Source organism: Pseudorasbora parva, chromosome 9 (assembly GCF_024679245.1).
Source record: "Pseudorasbora parva isolate DD20220531a chromosome 9, ASM2467924v1, whole genome shotgun sequence".
In the NCBI taxonomy this organism is placed as follows: Eukaryota; Metazoa; Chordata; class Actinopteri; order Cypriniformes; family Gobionidae; genus Pseudorasbora; species Pseudorasbora parva.
In genome coordinates this window covers 6,477,514-6,503,042 of record NC_090180.1, presented here as the reverse complement: position 1 = coordinate 6,503,042, position 25,529 = coordinate 6,477,514, and the positions used below count along the sequence as shown (strand labels likewise).

General features: G+C 38.2%; 2 protein-coding genes and 1 long non-coding RNA gene across 6 annotated transcripts in view; 2 read left to right on the top strand and 1 right to left on the bottom strand.

The window, feature by feature from the left end:
• Positions 1–1,233, top strand: ptf1a (pancreas associated transcription factor 1a). The gene is made up of 2 exons (XM_067453032.1): positions 1–647; positions 757–1,233. The coding sequence occupies exons 1-2, from the start codon at positions 53–55 to the stop codon at positions 957–959; spliced, it is 798 nt and encodes a 265-aa protein (XP_067309133.1). The 5' UTR covers positions 1–52; the 3' UTR covers positions 960–1,233.
• Positions 1,234–1,815: 582 nt separating this feature from the next.
• Positions 1,816–12,101, top strand: LOC137090011 (uncharacterized). Its single transcript, XR_010907815.1, has 3 exons — positions 1,816–1,972; positions 7,542–7,615; positions 11,964–12,101. It is a non-coding gene; the product is annotated as an uncharacterized lncRNA (long non-coding RNA).
• The window catches only part of c9h10orf67 (chromosome 9 C10orf67 homolog), a 54,519-nt gene continuing 38,049 nt past the window's right edge, over positions 9,060–25,529 (bottom strand). For 3 of the 4 annotated variants that reach the window (XM_067453670.1, XM_067453671.1, XM_067453668.1), the window contains 10 exons: positions 24,559–24,697; positions 23,080–23,126; positions 22,923–22,988; positions 20,120–20,185; positions 16,827–16,880; positions 16,519–16,751; positions 16,349–16,436; positions 12,151–12,237; positions 11,980–12,073; positions 9,060–9,374 (listed from right to left, as the gene is read on the bottom strand). In XM_067453670.1, the coding sequence (XP_067309771.1) occupies positions 9,334–9,374; positions 11,980–12,073; positions 12,151–12,237; positions 16,349–16,436; positions 16,519–16,751; positions 16,827–16,880; positions 20,120–20,185; positions 22,923–22,988; positions 23,080–23,126; positions 24,559–24,697 (915 nt within the window). In that variant the 3' untranslated portion in view covers positions 9,060–9,333. The remainder of the gene's footprint in view (positions 9,375–11,979; positions 12,074–12,150; positions 12,238–16,348; positions 16,437–16,518; positions 16,752–16,826; positions 16,881–20,119; positions 20,186–22,922; positions 22,989–23,079; positions 23,127–24,558; positions 24,698–25,529) is intronic. The other variant, XM_067453669.1, reaches the window with a different exon arrangement.

Sequence of the window (25,529 nt, the reverse complement as noted above, 5' to 3'; positions counted from 1 at the left end):
TCTAAAAGTAGGCGATTGTTGTTACTGGGCAACACCAACACGGCACACAAAAATGGACACTGTGTTGGATCCATTCACAGGCTTAGACTCCTTCTCCTCCCCTTATTTCGACGACGATGACTTCTTCACGGACCACTCCTCGAGAGACCACTTGGACACAGACGACTTTTTGGACGACGACGTCGATTTCCTCACCAGTCAAATCCAAGAATATTACAAGGACAGTCGGATAGCGCAGGACGGAGACTACTGTGACGTTGGCAATTTCTCTTTTTCCTCGTCTTCCTCGACGTTCTCGTACGGATGCGCTGACAGCACCTCGGAGCTGTCCCCTCACAGAGACGGTCTCTTGCTGAAGAGGCGGAGGCGCATGAGATCCGAGGCGGAGATGCAACAGTTGCGTCAAGCTGCTAACGTCCGGGAGCGACGGAGGATGCAGTCCATTAACGATGCTTTCGAGGGACTACGATCTCACATCCCTACTCTACCGTACGAGAAGAGACTTTCGAAAGTCGACACTTTACGACTGGCAATCGGCTACATAAACTTCCTTGCAGAACTTGTGCAGTCGGACATGCCAATTCGGAACCCACACAGTGATACATTAAACCAACCTAAAAAAGTCATCATTTGCCACAGGGGAACAAGTATGTATATCGTTATTATTATTTGATTATTTCGACGTTATTATTACTGTTGTTGCTGTTGTTAGCATCATTATTTTAACAACTCGTATCTTTTTTCCCCTTTTCCTAGGATCCCCATCTCCAAATGACCCAGACTACGGGTTGCCTCCTCTCGCCGGACACTCTCTTTCATGGACTGATGAGAAGCAGTTAAAAGATCAGAACATCATTAGAACAGCGAAAGTCTGGACACCAGAGGACCCACGAAAGTTGCACTTGAAATCGTCAATAAACAACATTGAGAACGAACCCCCCTTTAACTTTATTTCCTAAGGCAGTGAAGTTATTATCCTGTATACACATTGTGTACAACTAAATTGTATGGATTTATCCATTTTGTGTTTATTTGTAATATATTATTGTGACTATCCGTGTTTCAGCTTTTCAGTCTGAATTGAACATAAGGCCACTGGCAATCATTTTGTGATGTTGTATTTAATTGTTTTAATTGTGCTGTAATATATTTTTCTAACTTAATACGGATTTTATGTCAAACAAAACATATTTTTATACAAACGAAACACAAGAAATCGTCTATATTTATACTATGATGACTCAATAAATTTGTCTAATATCCCACACCCATGTGTTTGAATCTTTCAATGTCCCAATAGGCCTATATAAAACAATTCCTGGACCCCCAAAAAACTATTGTTTAAAATATCAAAATGATTCAAAATGAAATCATTTAGGCAAACATGCATCCTTTGGTATATCATATTACATTTTTACAATATGATAACTTCAACGGAGTAGGCATATGTGATGATATATCTTGTAGACAGGCCATCCTTTATCCTGTGACAATGAATAGGCCAGAGTCAAATCGTGCGATTAACTGTAACTAAACGTGATTTCTGAATAGATACTTTAATGTGAGGTGTGAAGCCTCTGATATAGTGTGCAACAACAGCTGAAAGATGTCACTATTTATCATTATGGAAATCTGACGGACCCTCGCTGTGACTCTGACAGTTTGGGTGACAAATAAATAAATAACTAAACAGGAGAGGAACGAGTATGTTTTAAAGTGTGGGTCCAAATTGCTAAAAGAGGCATGACGTTTCCTTTGCCTTGGGCAGTTGGCCTGGGTACACTGCAGGTGCTCAGAGGCGAAATTTTCCCGTGGTATCCACTCGTGCTCTATGTAGCCAGTTGTCTCTACGTCAGCTCACGCAGTTATTAAGAGGTAGCCCAAACACATGCCCATGTCCACATGTCCAATGTAAACTCACGAAGAGCTATTGGAGGCTAATATTTTGGATGGACTGGGACTGGAATCACAGGTATTTATTTAATACTACAATCATTTGTTTATATTATAATGTCTGTTATTGTTTATGCCAAATCATCAAGTGAAAGCATAAGTACATGTATGCTGTTGTTAACTAATGCTTACCGGTTACTAATGTATTTACTTCCCTGTGTGAGTTTATCACGTGGAGATGACTTTAATTAGTGTCAACAATAATCCGAGAACACCATTGTGAACTTTCCTAATGAAAGAAATCACATCTAAACTGATGGACATAATCCAACCTTGCCATGTATTAGCGCCTCATTAAACGCGTTGATTTCTGCTATCCAGGGCGCAGGACTAAAACCATGTAATCCCATTATGCTCATTAGAAAGTCAAATGTTAGCAAGTCAGACTTAACTAAGATAAAGGACCCCAAACGTCTAATGTCGAATTCAACTATTTGCCCGTGGTAACTGTTCAATTTGATTAAGGGAAGACAGAGACAAAAAATGCGCCTGTCATTGTATTTTGGCATCTTATAGTGAAAAGAGTTTTTCAAAACAGGCACGGTACAAAACCCTTAAAGCATCTTTTGGAAGAGCGCCGATGGAGCGGAAGAAAAAGGCTGATGCACTGGATCTTTTCAGGTTTCTGTTTTGTCACTTTAGGGTTTTGGCTTGGCAAAGCTTAAAAGGCGACCGTTTATTGCTTGTCCGGGTTTTACCCGTTATTATGGGTCCCATCGTCCCACAGGCTTTATTGCAAAGTCTGCGACTGTGGAAGCCGGTAAGTAACAAAATGGTGTGATTAGAATAGCTTATTACGCTACAGGGGGATTTCATGCAGGCTTGGCGCAGTTCGGTCAGTCGTGTAGATTTGATTCATTCTAAACAAACTGAATAAAAAAGGTTCCATGTGTGCGTTAAAGCAGACAGATTTCGCGCAGTGAAAATTGTAGGCAAATAAATGCACAGCGCCGTCATAAATTATGATCCCCGTATAGTTTTAAAGAAAGTGAAACGATTACGCACGGTTTATAACTATCAGTGTCAACAATCTTACGATGCGCGCTAAGCTGGGAACAACGCCTATCAAGATTCTCATAAGCTTTAAATCTGCTCGTATTCGGATTATCTCCTTCAAAAAATATGGAGGATAAGACTGAAAATCTTTGAGTCCAGCGCATTTTCATTAGTGCACGGCAACAGTGGCATCGGGGTGCCAGCTGCCAGCTTGAACAAACACCAGTTGATTCCCCGATACTCAAACTCTTTAAAAGCCTACTAAATCCCCCATGTCCAAGTCGCCTCTGGGGGGTACGGCGTAATCCTCAATGCAACAAATATATCACTAATTATTTGTCCAGAAATATTACCTCTGGAGGGCACAGGCTAACAGGTGCTGGAGAAAGCCAGGCTCATCCTGCACCCCGGGTAGGGGGACTTTGTTGCCAAAGTACAGGCTGTCCAGGCGCCCCTAGTTTTACACGGTGCCGAGTCTGCAGATAATTGCCATGATATCTTTATTGCTAGGACAGTGTTCTGAGCTTTAAAATCGAGTTTCTCTTCGATGCACCTGGTATTTCAAACTTGTTCTTTTTGTGCGCCCGGGTCCTGGACAGCAGCTGCTTAAAACAAGCAAAGAGGGAGGCCCGTCTCCGTCTACAACGTCTCCAAGACGTGTTGGCATGGTTTTCTTGTCTTTAATGTACCATTAGCCTTTGTCTTGACACAATATGGGAACAGTAAAGCATGACGTGCGTTATAATAAAACACATTTTCAAAGATCCACCCGGATTAAGGGCGCCAACACGAGCCAGCCAACAGCATTGTTTTGTCCCCCAATTCCACAGGCAATAGACGCAGCGCGGTGACTTGATCAAGCCATTAAATTTATGTCCACCAATTTTTCACGTGCAGAAAAAAAGGACCGTAGAGCTGCCTGCCTCCCAAGGACATTGATTCCCTCGCCATCACCTGGCGTTCGGTTCAGAGGCGAGGTTAATGCGAGGCGCTTCGTAAAGTGACTCCGTTAACATAAGGCCCTCACTATCCTGCTCCATTGTTTCGTCTTGTTAATAACTCATTACCCGGATTTAACAAATCCTCCATTGCATATGTTTGGTGTCTCCATATTTTGATCCGTACGATTAAGCAGATGTTACGATTGAAAACTGAAAAGTCCAAGGCTACTCATGTCTGAAAGGAGAAGAGCGGTCTCTGCGCGGGACTAACAAAGAGCCTTGGAGATCTTCAGAGAGACATTTACGACCAATAAACAGACTTCAACCTGCTCTATTTCAGCCATTGTGTCGTTTTTGAATAATTAAGGTTAATAAGAATAGGTTTGTATACTTTGAATGCCAGGACCACAGGTGCGGGGTGACGTGATGAATGATGTGCCTGATTTTTGCCAAGCTTGAGAGCCCTTCTCTTGGACCTTCAAGCTGATAGAAAATATTGTCATTTCTCTAATTCACAGCATTACTTTCATTCCGAACAAAGCCGGGTGATGAAAAGCTTATGTTGTAATGAAACACTACGTGGTGGCTGCAGTGCCTCAGAAAAGAAAGAGCGAGTCAATGCCCGGGCGCGCTTTGGTTTGTGCGCACGTAGTCTGCTCCATCTAAATCAAATAAAGGGAACCTTTCCAACTTTTAAAAGACCACGTTTTACCTTTATTATGGCCTTTACGGCTGTGTCCATTAAGCATATGGTGCGAAAGCAGCAGCCTTTGTACTGAAGAAACCCTCGACACAGCAACCGGTGTCTATTGCGAATCATTTAACTTCTTAGCAGCCAAACGGGATTCAGGGAAACAAGTGCACAAAAGCGCGCACGCGTGCAGGATTTTTAAGAAAAAGAAAATATTGTTCAATTGAGCATAAAAGGAGAGAATGACCCCCTCAGGCAGCTCGTCATTCTCTTTGCTAACAAAAGACGCCAGTTACCTCCAGAAAAAATACTGTTATGCCGTGACTTTGGACCTTGGAAAATAAAATATCACCAAGGCAAGCTGGGTTTTTGCGCACGGGATGGCCATCTAACAAGTGCGAAACGGGAAGCTGGCAGAGTTGTGCTCGTCTGAAGGTGTCCTCCCTCTCCTCACCCCAAAGCTTGAATTCAGGAAAAAGACTTCCAGCACAAGACTTTCCTCCAGATTCTCAGTTACTTTTATCTGTTAGGCGATCTTTATGCATTTAATGTGCATATTTGGAATTTTGTTTTTATTATACAGGTTGTTGTGAAATTGCATTGTTTTTTCCTCAATACATATATTCTTATTAGGTCAGTACGTATCAAAATATATTTTATTCATGCAATTATCATATAGGCTAACTTATGTTTTCATCTTGTGATCAGCGTTAAAGCACACCTGTTCAAAGTTAACAATTCAACCCATTAAAGTTTAAACACACATTATATCACCTCATGCATGCATGACACCTCTTCAAATTAATTATTATATGATGATGATCATGATGATGATTACCGCCATTTTTAATTAGTTTCGGAAGTGATGACATGATGGTTAATCGACCAATTAAAGCAATCCATCGAATCGTATTGATTTTTCCAAGTCATGGTCAAAGCAAACTTCAAGACGATCTGGACAACAAAAAACAAAAACAAAGTCATCTCGTTACTTAAGAAGCCATAGGAGACCGTACAAAACGTGCACTGTTCGTAAAATATTAAGATAGCCCTGGCAGAGAATAAGAAGAAAAAAATCTTTGAACTTTAAACTCATAACACAAGGTTCACGATTAGCCACAATAGTATCTCTGGTGCTTAATAATAACAATTCAGATTGGTCGCCCTACACCAGGGACAGCTGGCTTAGCTTGGCCATGGAACCCCATACCACCCTTGGTGGACCATACACAACGACACTGACCTTACCGCGGGGGAAGCCAAAATGCGCCTTTGACTGAATTAGCCTCAAAGACGTCGTGCTATGATCTTTGTTCGCCACAGAATGGACTGGATATTGTTCTTAATATGAGAGGCATTGTATCCAGCTTTTGCGTGCCCCATATGAAATATTACTGCTCCTTTATTCAAACTCTCGTATTTCAAGGCAGGCATGTAGTTACCGTATGCGGTTTTGTGTCCGTGCTAAGATATCCAGACCCTGCCTGTCACTTCTTTCAAATGCCTGGATCCCATACTTTTATTAATGTTTTTTTTTTTTTTTTTTTTTGCTTTGTTCGAACCCATCGCAAGGGAATGCGCATATTCTGAAAGTTCTTCAAGAAATGAGGGCTTAGAAAACCCAGAACAACGTGAATAAATATGTTAATAGGCAGAAACATGTTTTCGCAAGGCTCTTATGACCCTAATGAGATTTTTCTCATGAATAATTTTAAGCCTACAATTATGTAATAGTTTTTTATATAATTGTGATATCCAAAAAGGTAAGTAAGTGTGTGCTGATTGACGCTCATAAACAGTCGCTTTATCCTGAGGACGTATCATTGCATTGGAAATGTACTGAAGACTTGCATTTCTTAAATATAATCCTTAAGACAAATTTGTTTGAAAGGTATGGCATAGACTGTTTTTTCCATGACACGACAAAAATTAAAACAAAACAAAAAAGCGGGGAAATTAAAATATAAAAATGGATGATGAGGCATAATGTTTAAGTGGATTTATGGTTTGTCTAAAATGCATTGTATAGTTCTACTTTTTTCATTTGTTAAAGTTTTCCTTTTTTGCGCAGCATTCTGCATATGAGAAGGGAACAGCTTCGCGTTGATAATTGATCCACTTTTTTATTCAGACTTCTACCTTCCGCAAAGAGACAGAAAAGTCGGCTAAAATGTGATAAATTACAAATATGCAAATTTCATTCAGTGGCGTTTGTAAGTGTGTCTATCTGAAAGTGAATAAGGCCTTGCAGTCAGTCTGCGCGCACTCGGGGAGCTCGGGACCCCAGGGCGCGGATCAAAGCGCCCCATTCTTTTTCATCCCCGGTATTCTCCCACAAACGATTTCGATACAATATGTTTCCATGATGCACGTCATGTGCCTGGGACGCAGAACTCGCTGCATCTTAGCTCAATGCGTCGACCGCCCTTTGTTCGACAGGATGGACTTGAGAGGGTTTTTCCCCTAGTTGCCAGGTTTCTAAAGTGTAAAAGCATGCATCATTTTTCACCAGGTCTCGTTTTAATATTCACAAAAGGGAATCTATGAAAACAGACCTTTCAGTTGTTCGCTGGCATGAACCTCACTGCTGTCCAACTGATTTCTCCTATTATAAGCATTTCTCAGCAGGGAGGTATTTGCAGCACAAATGCAGCTGTAACACACACACACACACACACACACACACACACACACACACACACACAATAGTACATTTAGAGTAAAGATGTCCAGCTTTATGACATTAATAAATGATTTCTCTGCAAAAAAAAAAAAAAAAAAATATATATATATATATATATATATATATATATATATATATATATATATATATATATATATATATATATATATATATATATATATATATATATATATATATATATATTTAAATTAGCTATTTGAATTGCTCAAATTATTGTAAATGTTTGTTTTGTTTACTCCAATGTTCTGTTCTTCAGTTGTTTTACAGCTTTGAATGAACTTGTGGCTGTGGCAGAGAAGGCGTGAAACAGCAGCTCAGTGCAACTTGACCGTAAGTTTAGAGTGATTGGCTGAAATGGCCTTGGGCCAGAGCTGGGAAAGCTTCCAGGCCAGACTCCCATTAACCCTCTATGGTGAAACTCTGCTGGAATCCAACGCACCAGCCATCGCCATTTATCTACCAACTAATGAAACTAATTAATTTCTGGAGTTCAGCTAAAATTCCACTTTGTTGTTTAACAACCTGAGCCTGAAACCCTGTGAAAGTAGCAAACAACTTTAGTGCGATACCCCCTCCGGGGATTGTTTTAGCTAATGATATATATCTGACATCTTATAGTAGTTTCTATGGTAACTAGGCTGCAAGCAGTTTGGACCATGCTGGTCTGTTCAGCAGCACAGCAGTATGGAAAAGTTGTTTTGTGACTCTGGCAATGGACCAGTTAGTGGAAGATTACAAGGAATTAGGCCGTAATCACATAATCCCTGAGAAACGGGTCACGGCACAGTGATCAGGCTGATCAAGTCATAACCCAATAACCATCCGTTGTACACGACAGATAGTTAAAGGAGAAATTGGTAATTGATTCTAAGCTTGTCCCGGAGGGTCAGTGGGGTCTGGTGAGACCAGAGTTTGGAGAACAGCTCTGCAGGGGTTTGCCACAGAGGGACACTGTTTATACAGCTCCCAGCCAAACCACTCTGTTCTAGAGATTTAGAAGTTCAATGGTACTACATTTCATTCTAAAATCCACTCTGTTTAGATGTTGGATTTTCGTTAAGCATGTACAATACAACAAGACGTCAAAGTATTGGGCATTTCTATGATCATTATTCCGTATAGTGTGAAGAAGCGAAAGACCGGGCGAAAGCGATGGGGGCAGAGCAAGACTAAAGACTGAAATGGGTCTGAGAGCCAAGATCTTATTGTTCGGCTTCACAGCCATTGAGATCGCCTCCAAAGCTGTGCATTCCGCTGGTTTTGTGCTGTATGCGGCATGCGGAAAGTGAAAGTCCATTCTTGGAGCACTCTTTACTGTGGCAGAAGAATGCATACAGTTACTCATGTCTGCACCTCTCCAACAGCATTCAGGCTTAAGAGCTGCAGTAGACTGAGTCCATTCACAGCACAGTCAATTACAGTCAGTTAAAGTCATGATAGCCTTTGTTTTCTCTTAATGGAAGCTCTGTGTGGCTTCACTATGGGGGAAATCGAATGAATTTACTTAAAGAGTTTTGAAGTTTTCTCTTTGCTTTGCTTGAAAACATGCCAAAAAAGTTCAAACACACTGTAGTGCTGTGATATCTTCACTGGCAAAAGGAATCGACTTTAGTTTGGAGTAGGAATCATTGTGCAAATGCTTTATTATGTGCTGATACAGGTAAATGTCCATAAATATAATTATAGAACATAAATTCTTCTTTCACTCTAACTAGGTATTTTCTTCTTCAGATGAAAAACAATTCAAACGAAAGCATTAAGGATTATATTATAAAGATTTTTTTTCTATCATCTGACTATCGTACATAATCAAATTTTCTAAGTAAGATAATGCCACAGTTCCAGCAGATGAACGATAAAACACTGACAGCCAATCAGAATCCATCCTGCTGGAGCTTGAGCATTTAGACGACATAACTGCAGCACGCTTAGAATAAACAGAACAGTTATCGTTCTTGGTGCTTATTTAAATCAAAAACCCTAGTGTGTTTTATAGTGTGCTTCAATCTAGTGTGGTTGCCTGTTTAGAAGAAAGAAATATCTCAGGTTTACACGTCATGTTCCTCATCTGCACGGGTCACGTGGGAATCTGCAATTAAATAAAACACTTATTTTAGCAAAAAGCTCCACAATGCAAAGGAAACCTTATAAAGTAAATGATAAAGTTTAACGTCCACAAAATAATCAAAAAGATTGATTTTATTTTAAATTACAAGGTAGTGCATAGCATTACCAGCAAACACCTAAATGAATATCACTAGTAAATCATAGATTTCAGTGATATTGGAGCACCTATAAATTGTGATGCAGGAACTGTGGTTTTTACCATCCCAAGTCATTTTTTGTACCAATCAAGTGAATGCGAGTACTGCCCATGGGAGGGGCAACATGACATTTCCCTGGCCGATTCAAAACAGGTCATGGACCCTCCATAGACACCAAGGCGGTGGGAGGGAGAACTTAACCACACCGTGTAACCGAATCAAACCAGTGGTTACCCCTTTTCAGCCCACTGGAATAGCCATAACAATACCATTCACATTGCAGCAGAGAAGACATGCTCTTTTGAGACTGACTGAGAGGCTTTTTATCAACTGCAGGGCTTTGAAGCCTTTTAAAGGAAAAAAAGAAAAACAAAAGCTCATTTTGAAAGTTGTTTGTTTTCTTAAGACATTTAATTTTAATTTTATTTTTTATTTTATTTTTGGGGGGGTGGGTCTCTGAATATGAGATCAAAATAGTCTTAATGATTGCTGATGACAAAATACGCAGTTTTAAGTGCAGAAAAAAGTCACGCTCAGGACTGCCCTAGTGCTGACCTAGGCCTTTCAGGTTGCTTGAACACATCAGAATTGCCATTGTTGAGGTTGATTAATTGAGTCTGATAAGTTACCATGAATGAAGATTGTTATAGAGTTTAATGTGGTGGGCCTAGGTTTGCAAATGCCTCTTTCAAGTAGTTCTGCAGAAAAGCATATGGGCTAGACGTATTCATGAACAAAAAGGGGAAAAAATTTATTATGGTTGTGTCCAAGCAGTCTTGTCCCCCTTCTTTTGATAATTTGCCGAATGACTTTGAAGCCATGCTCTTTCCGTATTAAAAAGGGACCATTTAAACATTTTAGAAAAATGTGAGATTTTAACATGCTGATTAGATTTTACTCTCTCTGATAGTGTTCACAATGTAGTTAAAAAGTTTTTTTTTTTTGTGAAATTTTCCTCAATCAAACCTCATTCATTTCCTCATTAGCATTTAAACTGAATTAATTGTAAAAGACGATATTCATTATTAAACATTTCGGCTCAGCTAACAAGACCACTCAGACAGACAGACAGGCAGGCAGGCAGCCTTGGCTCGGATGTCCAAATAAAAGCTTGTAAAAGTGCAGACTTGAAATTATTCACACCACCTTAGATCGGTGACACACTGAACAAACATAATCTGCTGTGTGACAACAATGTTTGCCAACTCTTTCCAAGTGTCAAGACCCTCAGTAGCCGGTGCCTTATCTCCAGTGTCTCAATTATTGTGTGTCAGTGGTGATGTATGGACTAGATTCCCATGGTTTAGACAGGGGCCGGCTAGGAGTTGTAGAGGTCACTGGCCAGGCCCTCTGGACAGAGGACCAGTGACCCCCTTCACACTGACCCAACTATAAACCACTGCAGTGGCCTGTAGACATCTCTATCCAGAGCCCAGGCTGCAAGTACAAGACTTTTCACGAGTAATTAAGCAAATATTCAGAGGTTAGACATATCATTCTTTTATATTTACTGTACTATAATTTTACTATAATTTTTATTATTTCAGTTATATGCACAAATTTGTTCAAGAATACAGAAAAAGAAGCTTAATTTTCAGCATTATTACTCTTCAACATGATCCTTCAGAAATCATTCTAATATGCGGATTTGCTGCTCAATAAACCTTTATTATTATTATCAATGTAGAAAACAGTTGTTCTCCTTAGCATAAATGTGGAAATAGGGGTACTTTCTTAAGGATTCTTTAGAATAGAAAGTTACACTTTTAAATAATTTAAATAATAACTTTTTAAATAAAAAATAAAGTCTTTATTATAAATGCCTTTTTTGTTCTTTTTTTCTCAACTTTTCACTGGTAGTGTGTATGTAATTGAAATAGCTATATATTTATCTATCAAATCAACAAACATTTGCAATAAAAAAGAACTAATGCAGAACCTATAACACACATTTATTGTTTATGACTACTGGCCTGTTGAAATCCAGCGAGCTCAGCGGTGTAATTTGGGCTGATTGATTAGTTAGCTTCTGTGCATCAGATATTTGTGTCTGAGAGCTTCCATATTGACAGAGGGTATTAAGTCTTTTAGTTATCTAACCAAGTCATGCCTGCTAAGCTCATTAACCTAGATCCCAATCATCAGAAAGTCAATAATAGGCAAAAGAGAGATTAAAGAGTAGCTGAGGCAAGACAACTCTCTCCATCATTTCTCATTGCTAATGTGATAATAGTGCACAAGGCAGCCGTTCAAAATGATGTGACACGTTTGGTCAAATCAATATCTTTGAACGCTTCATGAACATGACTTTTTTGATGTGCTCAATTTGAGGACAGGTGTTAATGCTATCATAAAACTGTAATCAAGTTAAATTTGATCTTTTAGTTACTTGTCCATGTTGTTATCTCTTTCAGGTCGACATGCACTAACCTAGTCCAGGGAGAGCATCTGCACCTCTCTCACTCTGTAGGCTGATCTCCATGACTCTGTCCCTTTTCTGCTGGCTTCCAGCACCTATACGTGGCTTACAGCAGAGGGACATTTAAGCTACAATGTCCATCACGCCAAAACCAGAGGAGTTTCAATTGGAAGGTTCCTTACCAAAGGAGCCACTTTGCTGTTTGGGTATGACCTTTTAAAAGCATCATCTGCTGGACTCTTCTGCTGTGGTGAGCAAGGAGCATCCATCTACAAGACAAAAAACAACTGAAATATCTAATTTTCTCAAATGCACATGTTGGTTTCACTTTATTAATGCAGACATATCATAGATGCAGTTGTTTTTATACAGAGGTCATGATATTTTCTAAACTCCAAACTATTTGCTAAAAATGAAAACATTAACATTTCAAGTAATGAGGACTTCATGATGAACACATCACGAAAGCCTTTCAAGCAGTGAGGATTATTTTGTCTGAAATCAGTTTTCAACATATTTTAACATATTACTGAGGAATTTTTTTATACTTGGTCCTCGCAAGTATAACCTAAACTGTACACAAAAGCACAGATTTACTCTAAATGTGGAAAATCATATACCTACATTGTTTTAATTTAGTTAATCATAAATACTACATACAAGTTGAAATTCACACCCTAACATAAAACAGTTTTACATTAAAAAAAAAAAAAAAAAAAAAAATATATATATATATATATATATATATATTTTTTTTTTTTTTATTATTTTTTTTTTTTTTTACTTTATTTATATTATCAATTTGTGTCCCCACAAGTCCCCACAAATTTCATCCCAAATGTGTCCTATCAGGTTGAGGTCAGGACTTTGTGCAGGTTAGTCTAGTTCCTCCACACCAAACTCTAAACCTTTAATTTGTGCACTGGTGCGCAGTCATGTTGGAACAGGAAGGATCCATCCCCAAACTGTTCCCACAAATTTGGGAGAATGAAATTGTCCAAAATGTCTTGGTATGCTGAAGCATTAAGAGTTTCTTTAAGGGGCCAAGCCCAACCTCTGAAAAACAACCACACACCATAATCCCCCTCCACCAAACTGTACACTTGACACAATGCAGTCAGGCAAGTGCCATTCTCTTGGCAACCGCCAAACCCAGACTCGTCCATCAGATTGGTCACTCCAGAGAACATGTCTCCACTGCTCTAGAGTTCAGTGGCAGTGTGCATCCGATGCTTTGCATTGGTGATGTAAGTAACTGGATACAGTTACTCAGCTATGGAAACCCATTCCATGAAGCTGTCTATGCACTATTTAAGAGCTAATCTGAAGGCCACACGAAGTTTGGAGGTCTGTAGCTATTGACTCTGCAGAAAGTTCTGCATTCTGTTCACTGTGCACCTCAGCATGCTCTGACCCCGGCCTGTGATTTTACATGGCCTGTTGCTGTTGTTCCCAATTGCTTCCACTTTAACAGTTGACTGTAGAAAATTTAGTAGTGAGGAAATTTCACAAATGGACTTAAATGCACAAGTGGCAACCTATCAAGGTAGCACGCTACGTAGCATGAGTTCACTGAGCTCCTGAGAGCGACCCATTCTTTCACAAATGTGTGTAGAATCGTCTGCAAGCCTAGTGCTTGATGTTACCATTGGCTAGCATCACACGCATGCATCACGGTGCTCATCTGAACAGCATTGATCTCGGAAGCGCTGCACTGTGTTTACTACATCAAAAGCGTAGGTAGGAGAATGACAGATGGGAAGAAATTGTTGAACAAAAAGCTATTTTTGTGTTTTTTGTACACAAAAAGTATTCTCGTCGCTACACAACATTAAGGTTGAACCACTGGAGTCACATGAACTATTTTAACAATGTACGTACCTTTCTGAACCTTGAAAGTAGCAATGACATTGCTGCCTGGTTCAGAGAGCTCTCTGATTTCAGCAAAAAATATCTTAATTTGTGTTTCGAAGATAAAAGAAGGTCTTATGGGTTTGGAACAACATGAGGGTGAGTAATGACAGAATTTTCATTTTTGGGTGAACTAACCCTTTAAGTCTATACACTGTAAAAAAAATTGGTTGTTTTTTGTTGGTTTAACTTAAAAAAGTAAGTAACCTGGTTGCCTTAAAATTGTGAGTTTATTGAAATTAAAAATTTGAGTTGATACAATGAAGGAAATTTGTTTAATAAATAGAAACTCAAAATATTTGTGTATCTCAACCATCTAAAAAATTTGATAAATCATGAAAATAGCACTATTTGGCATGTTTCAATGCATCATCAGAAATAAAACACACACAATTACCCAATAAATATGCTTACAAAATCTTTTAATAATATTTTAATAAAGGTTGTCGAATCTCAAAAAATTGTCATTGTATTAACTCAAAATTGTAATTTCAATGAACTCAAAATTTTAAGGCAACCAGGTAACTTTTTATTCTAAATAATTTTTTACAGTGTAGGCGCATATGTTTCTTTACAAAGTGACATTGCCAACTGGCCTGGCATGCATAACAGTGTTTTAGTCATTTTCACAGATCCTTGTGAACAGGATGGTTTTGACAAGAAAAACATTTTTTTTAGTACATTGTTGTCGTGTAAACATACCATCAAAATGATCTGATCACAAACAGAGATGCAAAATCGACTTAAAGGGTTAGAAAAGAAATTTCCACCTACCAGGGTTACAATCGATTGCGCCATTGTAGATAAACTTCAAAATCTAAGGGTACGTTTACATGACAACATTGTACTAAAAAATTAGAAGTTTTTTTTAGACAACGTTTTGTAAAGAAAAACTACACGTCTATAGACTGACCATATAATACTCATGTGCATGACGTCACCATTTTCACAAATTCACGTTTTTTGTAGTTTACACAGAGACAAAGGTATTGTTTTCAAAAACAATACTTTTCAAAAGTTTTCAGTGTCAGGTCTCCAAAATGCTGTTGTCGTGTAAATGAACGTATAAAATGAAACATAAAATGTTTTCCATTTTTAGTTGAAAATAATGTTGTGTAAATGGCCCCTAAGATCATCTAACTGTGTGACAGAAATTGTATGTGCTTCACTTGCGTTAAGGATTTTGAATTAATCATGCATTAATGTGTTAATGTTGACAGCCTTATATATTTAACCTATATATGGTTAAATAAACATTACATAAAAAAGAGACAAAATACAATTCTATTTTTACAGTAACTATGTAAAGTTTTATTTATTAAAACCAACTATAGATCATTAAATTAATTATAAAAATTTAAATGTATTCAAAAATGACTAAAGACAGTAATAATTTAAACAATATATATAATCTGTGAACTAACGTTCAGCTTTTCTTTTTCAGCAGTCATCAAGCTTTGTACACACCTTTAATTTCCCCAAGCTGATTGCTCATTAAAACCCCCACAGTCATCATGTTTTCGGGCCATTTCAAGTTTGATTTTGTCGTGACATAAATTGGTGATATCTAAGTGGGTGAGCTGTTTTCTTACTTTTTAATTACTCCACCCCTTAACACCAACATTGTCTTCATCCAGTCCGATTTGAGAATGCGTGTGACATCAAAAGGCGGGGTTTTATTGCCGATTACTGATCATATCAAATCAAAGCATTGCCTCCTCTCACATGGATAATGAAATGTTACTTGAAATGTTACACCAAATCAGCATGATGTGACATTGAAGTCTGGAGTAATGGTTGCTGAAAATACATAGTACTAAATTACATTTTAAAACAGATTATTAAATTGTAATTTTACTGCTTTTACTGTAATTTTGACAAATAAAATAAATGGAGCCTTGGTGAGCATAAGAGACTTCTTTCAAAAACATTAAAATGTCTTACTAACCCTAAACTTTTGAACGGTATTGTATAAACAACAAAAATAACATATATATTGGCAAACATTGAGTACATTGGGTCTTGATTAAGGCATTCTTTGCTGTTTTTATGTGCACTTTTTGTTTAATAAATGACATCCGACACAAGTGGGCCTCAACGAGGTGAGCCGAGTTGCATTTGTTCGCCTGCTAAATGGGGTGTGGGGTGCAGAGCAAAACAAAAACAAAACTTATGCATATTCATCAGCCTTCACCAATTGAGGCCAGAGATGAGGGGCTTAATGGGCGTGCACCTGTTGAAGTCTGTTCTGGGTTAACCTCTACTGTATATGTGCTCTGTGTGTGTGTGTGTGTGGGACAGGCCACAGGTGCAGATTTCATTAAGGGTTACATGATTAAAGCTCCTTCCCTCTTTCAGAGTGGTAAGATCAGCTTTGATGAAAAAAAAGACATGTTGGTGTAAATATCATGGGAGAGCCTGTTGATTCAAAGTGGACAAAACTGTATCGCTCTCAGAAAATCTACTAACCGCAAAGCTGACTGAGGCGTTGTGCAGAATGGCTTCCTGCCGCTGCAACGTCTGCCGTAAAAACATCTCATCCTTGATGGCATGGAAACTTAAGAGAGAAACGGTCAATGTACCAGAACTCTTAGAGCCTAATGAAACCAAAACTGGAGTTACAAAAATGTATGGTGTACCTCTGTCTTAAAATCTCAAACTTCTTTTCCCACACCTGATTGGACATGCACAACTGCTTATTGAGCCTGATAACATTTAAAAACAATAAGAACAAGAGGGCAGTGGAAAGAGCAAGTATTGTAGGATTGATCTCTTTCAGAGTTTCATTATACCTTTCGATCTCCTTTTTCAGCGCTGCTTCATTCTTTCTATGTTCTTTAATTTTTTGAACCAGCTCTGCATCCCCAAGAAGCTGAAAGAAAAAGAATGCTAAGATTCAGAGAAGTTCATGGATGCTTTTATGCTACTTTAACAAAGAGAAGCGTACCTCAGTGGTTATAGATTCAGATGGCTTCTGCTTCTCCATTTCTGTGGCAGCTTTCTGACAACAAGAGAATCAAAACATGTACTATCTGCATCGTAACTGTATGTCAGTAAAGGAGTACAAATAAAATGTTACTTCTGCGTCTTTGCATTTTCATTACAGTACATCTTAAAGGACTCGTTCACCCAAAAAGGACAATCCTGTCATAATTGACTCTCCCCTACAGTACAGTATGTTGTTCCAAACCTGTATTCAATACAATTCGGTTTATTTGTATAACACAAAAATGCATGTTCTAATGTTGCAATATTCTGTAGTTACCTCAGGACTTTACTTTCTTTCTTCAAGGAAACACAAAAGATATTTTGATAAATGTTTCAGTGTGCTTTGCCCATACAATGAATGTCAGTGGGGGTCCAATGTTGTTTGCAGGTTTAGAACAATATAACGGTGAGTAAATGATGAAAGAATTTTAATTTTTGGGTGAACTATCCACTGACTCTAGCAACACGTTTCATGTGCCTGTCCACCTCAACTCAGAAGAAAGGAAATGGCTTTGAAGTTTGATCTGTTTTCCAAAGAAGATTTAAATGGAGGGCCATATTCTGTGCGTCATTATATCAGTCTGTCGCTCACAAAGAGTCATTTTAACACCAAATGTCCACTTTGTGTGGCATGTCCAATCAAGGCTTGACACAGCTTTGTGGAATGTCATGTTGGCTGATTGAGTGCATACGTTCAGAGCAGTGTGAAGGTCAGGTCATCTGAGGTCAGCTCGGACATCCACTTTTCCACCCGTGTTCCCCCAAAAAGGCCTAACAGAACGTGGGAGTCCCTATTTAAGTTTCTCTTAGTAAGAGTGGGCGCAGAGTGTGTTGTTAGTCTAACCCAACACAGAAAGGTTGTCAGTCCACCCTTTTTCTTTCATCCTAACCAAAGAAAAAAGAGAATGGGGAAAAAAGAAAGTTTCCTTGCCAGATTGATCAAAGACCCATTGTTTGCAAAAAGGAGTAGGTGTTGATTTGTGACAATACAACAGTGAGTTGTGTAAGGCTTCATAAAGTACTCTACATTGAAAATGAACACTAATGAAGGCATGTTACACTTCAGTCTGTTTCCTTACTAGTTTGATGAATGCAGTTGCATATATATAGTTTAGACATAAAATAATGAATAATCGCACATTCAACCGAAGAATAACCTTCTGAACATTGTTGATAGATTCCACGTACGCAATGTCTCACAAGTTTGGGGTCAGAAGTCTCTTTTATGCTCACAAGGCTGCATTTATTTGATCAAAAATACAGTAAAAACTGTAATAATGAGACGTATGAAACATTTCTTAATATTATCATCAATTTTGAAAAGAGATTTTTTTGTCGAAACAGTGACTTATTTTCAGTATAATCTGATGAATAGAAAGTTAAAAAAGAAATAGAAAATAGAAATAGAAATCTTTTGTGACATTATAAATGTCTTTAATATCACTTTTGATTATTTTAATGCATCCATGTTAAAAGTATTAATTAATTTAAAAACAAAAAAAACTTACTGACCCTAAACTTTTGTGTTTAGTGTGTATTTTAGTAAGGACAAAAAAAAATTATTAATTAAAATGACATGATTTTGAAGGATATTGCTTCTTATCATTAAAGCACAGACCACATGTTAATAGAACTACTATTTTCCCAAGTAAATAAATCAAACAGTTTGAGAATTGTAAGTTTGAGTCACTGTCTATACAGGGCCAGGCACGTGCCAGTTAAGATTGAGGCTTGGGTGTTATAAAAAAAAAGATAAGAGTTCCACACATTTCCATAATAACTAGCCACAGTGGCCAAGCTCATTGTAAAGGTGCCCTTTATGAAGTGGACTTTAAACCGGGCTTATTGTCCACTTTTATTCAGCTGTACCCCATCACCCACTCCAGCCTGTCACCGTGTTGTGTCAGCTGCATGCCACATTCACCCTCTCCTAGGCACTGAGGCCAGGGATTCACACTGGCCACCTCTTCGGCCGCCTCTATGAGGTCACACTGTTGACAGAGTCATCATCCTGACCCCCCACACTAACCAACACCCCCCCCCCCCCCCCACACACACACACACATACAAACACCCCCCCCCCCCCCCCCCCACACACACACACACACAAACACACACACATCATTAAAACAGAGCCTTAAAAAGCCACGAACAACTAAATAAAAAACAGAAGGATATGTAAGCCATGAGACTATGGCCATTTTTATAAAGGATCAGCTATAATAAAACTTCACAGCGTGTCTATTTAGTGATTTTATAATAAGCACTGGAAATAGCATTATATAAAAATATCAATTAAAATATGGACATAAAAGTATAAAATAATGTTATATAATAAGTCATCAATGCGTGTCTGTGACAGTTTATACACTATCATTTGAGTTGGTAAAGTGATTTAATATTTTTGAAAAGAAGGTTCTTATGCTCTTAATCTCCCCAAGGCTGCATGTTTTTTATAAAACACAGTAAAACAACAATATTATAAAATATTTTAACAACTTAAAGTAACCGTTTTCTACTTTAATATATATTCAAATGTAATTTATTCCTGTGATGACAACGCTGAATTTTCAGCATCATTACTCCAGTCTTCAGTGTCACATGATCCTTCAGATATCATTATAATATAGTGATTTAGTGCTCAAGAAGCATTTATTATCATGTTGACAACAGTTGTGTTTTTTTGGTGAATAGAAAGTTCAAAAGAACAGCATTTATTTGAAATAGAAATCTGTGTAACATAAAAACCTTCACTGTCGCTTTTAATCAATTGAATGTGCTAAATAAAAGCAAGGACACACATATATATATATTTATATTAATGACCTTAAAACTTTAAACGGTTGTGCAGATGAGCATTAATAGCTTGAATTAAGAATTTAACTTAGCATGGTTGTAATTCACACCTGTGATAGAAAAGGCACTTAAGATATTTTTTGATGAAAATAAAAAGATCTGCACTTGGTAGAGGGAGAGGGAGCTGCCATCCATCACTCGGAGATGTTAATGAATGCGTTTCACTGTTGGTATGGGTTGAATTTTAACCACAGACTCATGGCTAAAATCGATATGACTTAGACACTGCGTGTGCACCTTATCCTCCGTCTTTGCTTTAGGACGCTGATGTCTGGGGTAATGGAGGGACCGTCCTTTGGTCAAGAGTTCAAGACCTCCAAACATCCTGAGTCAGATAGGACTTGAGTCAAGTCCGTGCCGTATCTGAGCATGTGTTCAGCTACGTCTCACACTCACCTCCTTCAGGCGTGAAGCTTCAATGCATGCGATTTCTTTCTTTATCTCCTCTTTCAACTGTTTTATCTGCAAAATAAAAAAAATAAAAAATGTATCTCACAAACAAGAGCAGACAGTGAGACTTAGCTTGCTTACTCGCAACCATCCCAAAGGTTCTGGGATTTTAGGAGAACACCAAGGTTAAAACTTCAGGAGTGCTCAGCCAATGATGCTGGTGACAAGTGCAGTTATGTGTCGATGGGCCATTTATTTTTTGAATTTGAGTCTTTCACAGAGGCGAAGCTTACACCCAGCTGAGCTTCACACTCCACTCTGGCCTGGGCTTCAGCCTCTCATTATAGGTCTTTCCCGCAGCCCTTCGGCTATGGAAACTAATTTTCTGCTCCATTGATCAAAGTCAAAAACATAAAGTGTGGAAAAAAAACTTTTTTCAAAATGTAATTTTTTACTTTACATTTTTATGCATAGCCACAACACTAGACCTTAACATTGAGTTTGTCAGTCAAACCACAAAGGGGCAGCTCAACAAAGGACGCAAGACTGAAAAGAAGCCAATCTGAACTGCTACACTAAATATGGATAATCCTGTTCTGCTGGTGGCTCAAACAACATTAAAGAGGTCTTCATTAGTGGTTTTAACCAGGGTTTCTACATGGAGTGTTTCCTGGTCCTACCAGGTTTTGTGTCCACTCAGTAGTATGTGAAGAGCCAGAAGAACATTATTGATCTGAAACTAATATGCCTTTCTATTATAAAGCACTTTAAAAAAGGAAAAGAAAAAAAAAGATGAAAAACTGCATAACATATTTATGTATATTCAATTACACAAATGTGCATAATAACAATATATTCAATACAAATGTAAAAGTATGAAAATTAAAAATGTCTTTTTAAAAAAAAACATTTGTTCACTCCAGAACTTTAGTTTACTGTTTAGTATTTCAGTAATTAATTTCATTTTCAATGGTGGGCTATGTAATATACTGTATGTAATAATAAAAATAATAATAAAAAAACACAATTTTTTTATTATTTGTTCTGTACGTTTAGGGAAAAAAATCAGCCCTTCATTTAATCGTTTAATTATCAGTGGGAAGTAATGAGCATTTGCTTTAGTTAATGCATTTAAAAAACCTATTTCAAATAAATAAATGAACTAACAAGTGAACATCTGTTTGCATACTGCATGCATACTCTTCTTTACTCTGCTGAAGAGCTGTGCTAATATGAGCGTTTGATTGCAGGGTAAATTATGCCAGCTTTGACAGGACCCTTGCTGCTTGTCTCCCAGCAACCCTGCAAGACCAGAGGGAGACTTTTAACCTCCTAGATTCTGTGTGGCCGGATTCAATGGCTGAGTACCATAGAGTCTTTCACACTCTTTTTACGTTGTCCTCTGTGTTCATATTTTAATTCTAGCCATTGTGTGGCAAACTTGGTGCATATTGTTCCTCGCAATCAACTGCAAAATCAAACGCTGTGTAAAATGATACTTGCTAACCACATTTTGTCTGTATTTTAGGTATGTAAATTAACAAATCTGCTTTCTGAAATTATTTGAAATGAATTCATGCTGTATTTAAATATGTTGGTGGTAAAATAAAGCAATAGGCTGACATTTGAGTTCAGGACTTATGAATACAAGGCATCAGTCCAACTAAGAGCGTATTGAAAATGCACAACAAAGCACTCAGACCACATGGTTTCTTACTGTAGTGCAATAATATAAACTCTGGCATGGCCCCAATCTTAACACCACGCAGTGCTACTTCACACACCCTTCATCTTTACTGCACAAAAGATAAAAACACTAAATAAACAATACTATATCAATACATGTCAAAAACGCTGCACCACGTCCATTCGCCAAATGTTTTACCAAAATCAACATGCTACGATGTCAGCTTGATGCTGGATATCCTCAGCTGTGCTTGATCACATATCATAAAATAATTTAGTTCTCCCTCATGCACCAGTTGCTGCATAGTATTAATTCATGGTAATTTGCTCCGCCGGCATGCTTCTCTCTGCTCATAAAGCTAACACACGAATAAAACATGCAAAATTATGAGGGACAACATCGTCTGGGCTGCAAACCTGACATATGCTGGCCTATTTATCTTACATGTCGCACACTAACCATTTCTGGTAAGAATTATTTCCTGGGAGGAACAGGAAAAACAATATGTATGCAATGGACATGAATAGGGCCAATCGTTTGAAGATTTAATAGCAGAATTGTAATAATAATAATAATAATAATAAATTTTATTTATAATGCACTTTATATTAAACAAAATCTCAAAGTGCTAAAATCTAAAATTGTGAAGCTTATAATTTATAAAGCACTTCAAATAGTTATTTTGCTAAAACGTATTAAAATTAGGAGGCAATAAAGTTTTACATTTGTATATAATAGATTTATTTATAAGGCACTTTTCATTCCGAAGAATCTCAAAGGGCTAAAATGTAATATAAGTATATAAATTTACACACAAAAAATCATGTTAACTGCATTTTGCTTATGACTTGTGGCAGAGAATATTAATAGTTACGGACTGGATCAATTTACTTTTATTGTATTATTATTAAATATAACAAAATATAATATAATATAATATAATATAATATAATATAATTTAGCTTTTTCTAAAAGGAAACAAAAGCCAAGTTGAAATGTATTTTGTGGCAATCAACGTTATGCCACAAATGCTGTCTTTTGAGCTAGTACTTGAGCTAGTAAGTAGTATTTAATCCAGAATTGATCTTTAACAAAAGTAAAAAAAGAAAAAGAAAATCTCACCTTTTCTCTGCCACTTTCTCTCTCAGAGTTTAACTGCATTTTCAGTTGTTCATGTTCACCTGTCAACTGAAATAAATGAAAATTAAAGTGTTATAAATAATAAATAAAAATAACAAAAACATATTAGGATTTAACTTCTTTGTGTACTATAAAATACCTTCTGAAGGGCCTTTTTGCTGCTGTCCGCCTCTGATTTAAACTGTGCTAAATTCAGAGCAATGGACAGAAGTATGTAAGAAGAGAACATTTGTTTTTTAAAAAGGACAATATCAAGAAGAGAAACAAAGGCGGATGTCAGGAGCACAGCGACAGGACATCCACTTGTCTTTGTTCATCTTTTGGGTCTTGGGTCAGTGGACTGAAGCCCAGTCCTGGCCTGCATGACCTGTTCTGGCTCAGGGTCCTGACAAGCTTCTGACCTGGTGCAATGCTGTTGACACGTCCACTCATATGCACTGACCAAACACAAACCACTAAGTTCAAGGGCCAAGTGTGTGTTAATGCCCAAGTGCTTTTATTTCCATAGAGAGACTTAAGACCTGGACAGCTTTTATCTTTAGTCACAGCCAATGCAAAACATTTTAGCAGATGGTTCTTCACATTCTGAATGGTGATACATAAAAGGAGTTTATGTTCCAATAAAATGGTGTGTTGTTTAGTAGCGTTTCAAAAATAGACGTGTTCATGCGTAATCAGAAAAACAGTGGCGTAAAAAATTCAGACGGTTACCAAAGTTACATAAGCAATGAATGAATATCAAACACTATGAGAGATAAAGGCCTGACCCTTGAGAATACACCTGTCTTGTGTTTGCTTTCTCCTCACAGACTCCCACAGAGTGTGAGATGATAGCTATGGTTTGACAAGTGTCCTCAAACATTGTGCTCTAAATGCTAACTACCTCACACAAGGACAAATATGGGATGTTTGTTTTTGTCCAAAACTACTGGAAAAAAATAAAACATACTCTTTGTGGTGTGTGTGTGTGTGTGTGTGTGTGTGTGTGTGTGTGTGTGTGTGTGTGTGTGTGTGTGTGTGTGTGTGTGTGTGTGTGTGTGTGTGTATGTGTGTGTGTGTGTGTGTGTGTGTGTGTGTGTGTGTGTGTGTGTGTGTGTGTGTGTGTGTGTGTGTGTGTGTGTGTGTGTGTGTGTGTGTGTGTGTGTGTGTGTGTGTGTGTCTGTGTGTTTGCGAAATATGTATAATATTTATATGTATATGAAATGGGTATGACACAGGTATTACAAGGAGAGGGTGAAATGCGTGGACATTACCCATGTCCCAGCTTTTCAAAAGGCTTATAAATCATACAGGATGAATTTATTTGATAAAGTAAAAATGCAGAATGTTTCCTGTATGCAGTGGCAGTGTAGGGGAATAGAAAATACGGTTTGTACGGTATAAAAAACATTACACCTATGGAATGCCCCCACATTTCACAAAAACAAACGTGTGTGTGTGTGTGTGTGTGTGTGTGTGTGTGTGTGTGTGTGTGTTTGTGTGTGTGTGTGTGTGTGTGTGTGTGTGTGTGTGTGTGTGTGTGTGTGTGTGTGTGTGTGTGTGTGTGTGTGTGTGTGTGTGTGTGTGTGTGTGTGTGTTTAGCAAAAAAAAAAAAAAAAGCTAAAACATGATGCGTTACCCAGGCTCTGCTCTTTGGACTCCAGGGCTCTGTGAATTTCTTCCAGCTCGACGTGCAACAAGTCAATGTTATCTTTTAGCTTTTCATTCCCTGACTTCAGTCTGCTTTTCTCTGTGTCCTCCGCTCCCTCGGTGCCGATCTGAAAAATGACACAAGTCCTTTTTAACTTTTCCTTTACAGCGCAAAACAAAAGCCACGCCGCTCAAGCTGCGTGGCAAATATGAGTGCCATTCAGGCACAAAGCAATCGTACAACTTTCTGCCTCCTACCATTTCCCCCTGAATAATAAAAAGCGAGAAACAAAAAAGCAAACACACTTAGAAGAGGGCAATCTCTTTTTTTCTCTCTTCTTCTCTCTTTCGGCCTTTTCTTCTTGCCCGGAAGAAAGACGGCAGTACATTACATACAAAGCCCATAATTCATGGGGACATTTTTATTGACAGGAATAATACATATCATACTGTTTGTGTGCCCCTGTCATTCAGGTCAATTTATTCGGGAAGTCAAGGAAGGCAGCTGGGGCCTATCCACCCACGGTCTGGGCTCTGCTTTCTAACAAGCTCGGTAGAGCCAGGGTGTGAGGGGGGCGATTGGAGGATGGCTGAGCAGCCCCAGGGGGTTCGCAGAGAGCACAGTTTCCCGGGGGGGGCTTGTTGCCTTTGTGCTGTCCCTCAGTAGCAGCGCTGCCAGTGTCACCAGGATCACATCACATGTCAGCGCGCTGAAGTTTGCAGACTGGGAGCCGCATGGAGCCCATCAGGTTCCTGTGATATCCACGCAGTTGGCCCTCTACTTTGTACTGCAGCAACCATTCACGGCCAGAACATTAACAGGGCTTTTGCATGCCTGTCACACTTAAGATTGTGCAGGCGTTCAAAGGCTTTCAAAGGATTTTCTTCTTTCACTTTCTTCACTCTGTCTCTCTCTCGCTCTCTCTCTTTCATTCATAAAGAAAATAAATTGTGATCATA